The sequence below is a fragment of the Nuphar pumila genome, chromosome 6, assembly GCF_984573655.1.
Source record: "Nuphar pumila chromosome 6, dmNupPumi1.hap1.1, whole genome shotgun sequence".
NCBI lineage: Eukaryota > Viridiplantae > Streptophyta > Magnoliopsida > Nymphaeales > Nymphaeaceae > Nuphar > Nuphar pumila.
In genome coordinates this window covers 19,990,296-19,995,720 of record NC_143254.1, presented here as the reverse complement: position 1 = coordinate 19,995,720, position 5,425 = coordinate 19,990,296, and the positions used below count along the sequence as shown (strand labels likewise).

General features: G+C 37.8%; 1 protein-coding gene across 1 annotated transcript in view; it reads right to left on the bottom strand.

Annotated features, from left to right (window-relative positions):
* Positions 1 to 383: 383 nt before the first annotated feature.
* LOC149834229 (kinesin-like protein NACK1) overlaps positions 384 to 5,425 on the bottom strand; it is a 6,736-nt gene continuing 1,694 nt past the window's right edge. Inside the window, exons 6-14 of the mRNA XM_090010034.1 lie at positions 5,248 to 5,315; positions 5,099 to 5,158; positions 4,895 to 5,019; positions 3,502 to 3,700; positions 3,184 to 3,309; positions 3,041 to 3,103; positions 1,990 to 2,958; positions 1,561 to 1,883; positions 384 to 872 (exon numbers count right to left, since the gene is read on the bottom strand). Coding sequence (XP_089866160.1) covers positions 545 to 872; positions 1,561 to 1,883; positions 1,990 to 2,958; positions 3,041 to 3,103; positions 3,184 to 3,309; positions 3,502 to 3,700; positions 4,895 to 5,019; positions 5,099 to 5,158; positions 5,248 to 5,315 — 2,261 coding nt within the window. The 3' untranslated portion in view covers positions 384 to 544. The remainder of the gene's footprint in view (positions 873 to 1,560; positions 1,884 to 1,989; positions 2,959 to 3,040; positions 3,104 to 3,183; positions 3,310 to 3,501; positions 3,701 to 4,894; positions 5,020 to 5,098; positions 5,159 to 5,247; positions 5,316 to 5,425) is intronic.

The window sequence follows — 5,425 nt, the reverse complement described above, 5'->3', positions numbered from 1 at the left end:
CCCTTAATATAAAAAAAAGAGGAGTTTCTCATTGAGAGAAAACATCACTATAAACCAAAAAAAAATTGTTCGTCGAGTTCTTTGAAAAAACTCTAAATAAAAATAAAATTTTAAAAGTATATATAAAAATAAAACATGTAAAAAAATCAATAATATCATGATAAAATGGAGACGTTTTCAAAAAGGCAAATATGTTTTGCGAATATTGCATTTCTTTTTTATTATACCAGATGATAAAATCACAATATCTTCAATATATCGCTGATATTTGTCTATGCCGCCTCAAAATACAACAATATCTTGGTTACTCTCAATTATCCACACTTCTCAGTTACATTTCATTAGTCAAGCTAAAAGATGGAAAAGGAAATCGAAGATCAATATGATCTCAATTATTACACAGGCATACAAATTGAATTACTGATGGAAATTACAGTGGAGATAATAAAGAAGACTCCATCTGCCATTATAGATTGCAAGTTTTATCTGGAGTCAGATTCCTACATACCTATGAAAATTGAAAATAAAAAAAATGCCCTTCTTTTTACAGATTTAGAAGGTTGGAGATAGGACTCCATCCAAGTAGCCATGGCTTTTTGTCAGAAGGTGGCACAAAGTTAAGCTCAAACATCTCCTTTGAAGCATGTCCAGACCCACAAAATCCTATAAGCTTTGCCACAATTTCAGCACTCTCCTGAATGTGCTCCATATCATTAAGATCAGTCCAGAGCCTATAAATCAACTGCAGCTTCCTTTGCTTTCCATCAAGAGGGATTTTAAACTTTCTGTACAACATATCTCTCTCGTCTGGAGCTAGGCGAGAGTTAACCCGTTTCGCGAGGCTTTCTCTTTCGTGCTTGAGATTTCTCATGCTGTGAAGTGAAAAAAAAAAATGGTTTAGCGGCGCGGCTTTAGCCATATCAGAAGCGAGTCCATTGATGTATACCATAAGTTGAACAAATGAAAAGAAAAAACATAGTAATATCAGAGAATTGATTTATGCATGTATAGTACTAGTAGAACATAAAATCAGGTGACAGAAACAGGTAATATAGGAAACTACATGCCCACAGTACAAGTGGGATCAAAATGCTAGAAGATATTAGCTTTAATCAGGTAGGAAATTGAAGAACATGCAATGCATGTATAGTACTAGTAGAACATAAAATCAGGCAACAGAAACAGGTCGTATAGGAAACTACAGGCCCACAGTACAAGTGGAATCAAAATGCTAGAAGATATTAGCGTTAATCAGGTAGGAAATTGAAGAACATGCAAATGCATGTATAGTACTAGTAGAACATAAAATCAGGCGACAGAAACAGGTCGTATAGAAACTACATGTCCACGGTACAAGTGGAATAAAAATGCTAGAAGATATAGCATTAATCAGGTAGGAAATTGAACATGCAAATGCAGATGCACTCATCCAAAGAAAAATGCTCCCACATAGGATACGCCGTGTAGGATATGCAGATGTGTGTTGTGTGTACTATTCATTATTTTCCATATTTACTTCTCCTTTTCTAAGAGATGTTAAGATGATAAGTCGATATATACCAGGAGGAAAGTGATATGGCAGGCTCATCTCCTGTTGGCGCAGGGCTGGCATTACCAAGTTCTGCAAGGTGTTGCTGCAACCAGGTCAACCTGCGAAGCTCTACCTCCATATAAATCTGATCAGCTGGATCTCCTCTGAATAACAAGTAGAATTGTGTTCTATGTACAATTGAAACTTGACATAAATCCCATAACTGAATTGTCTGCCTTCTTTGATTCTCAAAAAATGAGTGCCATGATGCTGGCGAGTTATGAAAGTCTGATGAATTTTCTTCAGGTGTTGTCTCATTTCCTGCATTCTCATTTGCTTCTAATTCCAGTACCTACAGAACCAAATTTTGCTTTGTTTAAATAACATAAAGCTAGAGAATTGAAAATTTTGTTTCAAGTTTCAGTTTTCATTTTTGGCATCATTAAGTTGTTGCTTACCTGGCAAACGAGGAGCTTTTTCTGGTATTGGAGTTTAGCTATACGTTCTTTAAGCTCGGTAACATAAGCTCTAACGCTCCGTATGTTCTCCTCAGCTGCATTCTTGAACATCTTCTGTATTTTTTTTACATTTACAGAATTTGAACGATGATAGCAAGGTGTTCCCTCCCTGGGTGACGGCTCATTACCATCTTCACTTCTTGTTGGTGTCGCTTTATGCACCTCTTCTGAAGTATCACATGATGTGAGATCATCACTTTCTGGTGGTTTGTTTTCAGATTCGAACTCTAAAACATTCCGAGATGATGAAAGTGGTGAGCAGGGTGATTTTATGAGATGTTGCTTGTTAATGCTATTACTCAGTGCCAGTGGAAGCATCTTCTTCTTCTTGGAATGAGTTTTAGGCTTTGGTGTTTCATTGTTGGGGGCATTATTGCTTGGGAGAGCCAACACCAGCTTGTCTATAGACTTCTGAACATTTTCCAGCTGAGCTTCTAAATTGGCAATTGAATTTTCCTGCAAATGCAATCTACTGATCTCTTCTTTCAAGGTTGCATTGACACTTTGATTAGCCGCCATGTCTGCAACATCAAGTTCTCTGTTTGTTGATCGAACAGCACACATCTCCCTTAATTCTGCTTGGAGTTTTGCCACAGTCTCTGCCACATCTTGGTTTCCTAATCTATGAGAAGCAACCTCTTTCTGAAGAACTTCAATAGCTCTGTTAGCTTCTTCACCAAGCTGCTCTTGCAACTTCTCGAGTTTTCGTATTTCATGCACAAGGATGGAGGGAGAAGTAATGGATTGTCTCATAGTCTGTCTGCCCAAGTTCTTTCTCAACTTCTTTAATGCTCCTGCTTCCTCAGTAACCCCATCACATGGTGACACTCCATCACATGATGATGTTAATGGACCAGAGAAAGAGAGGCATTTGACCACTCGGCTAGGTGAACTACATGGGACTACAGCCTGAAAATAAAGAATGTTAAGGGCAAACTGCAGGTACAATAACAAGAATGACTGAGTAATGATAATCAGAAAGGCTTGTTACCTGTTCTTCAAATGCTTTTCTTTCCTCTAGCTTTCGTTTCAATTCTTCATTTTCAATCTTCAACTGAGTAAATACCACAAACATGTTAGTTGACAAGCCATCTAACATAAGATTGATTCTAAACCAAAAGGTTTCCATAATACCTTCTGGATCTCCATTTCTTTTTCCATCAATAAAGCTTCTGCTGATGGTTCTGGCGTACGTAGCTCTGCTTCAAGCCTAGCTACTTCCTTTTGCAAATGTCTAACTAATTGCTTGTCAGAGATAACCTGAAACAATCAAAATGCAGGCAGTCCAATCAGAATCCCAAATAAAAGCAACTTGAAATTAGGGGATAACAATCTGAGCAGTTCAGACTTCAGGCTGTTGTAACATTCTTTTAAGAACTAATTGAAAGCAAAGAAGAGAAGGAACAAGTCTAAGTAATGACGGAACGTGCCTAGGTGTTCAAAATATATTACCATGTTTACTTTCGCACTGTTAGTGACTTCCTTCGCACTTGTTGCAAAAGAGAGTGTTTTACGAGATTGTTCTAGATGACTTGAGGCTGGACTCATAGTGCATATGATTGCCGTTCGTGCATTTCCTCCAAGGGAAAGCTGCAAAATGCGTGTAAGCTTTGAATCCCGGTATGGTATGTGGACATTCTTTTTTCCACCACTGCAGCACAAGATAAAAATAAAAATAAAAATCCAACTAAAAAAGATGATAATGTAAAACAATATGTTAACATGGGTAAGTTCAAGAAGTTGCCACACATCTAAAACAAGACAACCAAACCCTGTTGAACATGAATACAGATCCCAGCAGGAGTGGCTGTCAATCCTTCTCTGAGTCCATGTGATAACTTGGTTTCAAGTTTCAAAACCCAGTGAGCCAGGACATAAAGCATGCGTGAGATGCATGAAGTCTGAGATGTCCCAAAAAAGGTATGCAAACTTAAAGCACGTTTGACCCTTAGCATCTCTCTCTCTCTCTCTCTCTCTCTCTCTCTCTCTCTCTCTCTCTCTCTCTCTCTCATAACCTAGAAAGTTTCATTTTTGTCATGTCAGTTTTAGAACGTGAACCCTTGGTTGAAAGATTCGTGAAGGTTTTGAGAGTTGCCAACATTTTATAGATTCATTAGTGAATCCAAAACCAATTTGTACTTATTTACTTTTAAAAGAATTAATATCTCCCTTGATGTTTCAGAGGACCTTCCTGTAAGGATATTGCATATTGGCCCTTTAATTCTGCCTATTCACTGCAGCCTGGGACATGTAACTGTGTTCACCACCTATTCAGCCTATGATCTTTTGTAAGTTTTATTCATTACAGCCATGGGATGTGCAATCCATGTGCCTATTGATAAGCTTTTTCTGCTAAAAAAAATCTCTGGATAGACGTGTCCCCTTATTTACCTCCGGCTCAGTTTATTTCTGGAAAACATAATGGCCAGCACCAACTTTTCAACTGTGTTCACCTATTCAGCCTAGGATCTTTTGCAAGTTTTATTCAGTACAGCCATGGGATGTGCAACCTGTGTGCCTATTTATAAGCTTTTTCTGCTAAACAAGACAATGTGTCCCTTATTTACTTCTGGCTCAGTTTATTCCTGAAAAACATAATGGCCAGCACCAACTTCATCTGCTCAATGGAGTCCATGAGTTCATGAGAATAAGTTGTGCATACAATGAAAAGTTTGACTGAAACAATCAGCTTGAAGATAAGTCAAGCCCAATAGAATCTTGAACCAAAGGTCAATGGATCTATACAAGTTTCAGGCAGTTACTAAGTTATAAAACATATAGTCAACCATTTGTATGAATGTCTAAATGCTAGAAATAGCAACAAATAGTAACAATCAAATGTAACCTGAGCTTTCTGATGACAGTAGTAAGGGTTAGCAAGCTGCGGTTAATGTGGGAGCCTTCCTTGAGCCTTATACCATCAGCATGTGTCTGTGAAGCTCGTTCACTGCCTGCTAGGTCCACAAAATTCTGTACACACAGGTTAGTTACAGAGTGCCATAGAAGTTTTCATTTACATAAAATTTACAACTTAAGGGGATGAGCTTACAAGATTTGCAAAAAAAGATTTCACACAGCCTGAGTTTGCACGGAGGCTACTCTCAATAGTCTGCAGATCACATGAAAGAAAGCTCACTGAGTCTGGAGTCAACAAAGCCATTTTAATCTTTAACACACAATTGAGGGAAGGCAACCGACCAGCCTGATTATTTGATGAGATCTAGAGCTTGCATCATTTAGAGCAGTTTCACCCACTTGCCTTTGAGCTGCAAAGTTTTGAGGTTTAAAATAAATTGGCAACATTATTACAAGAAAAAACAATCAACCATGGACAAAATTTATCTGCACAATTTAGAGCTAAAGAAAAAACAATCAA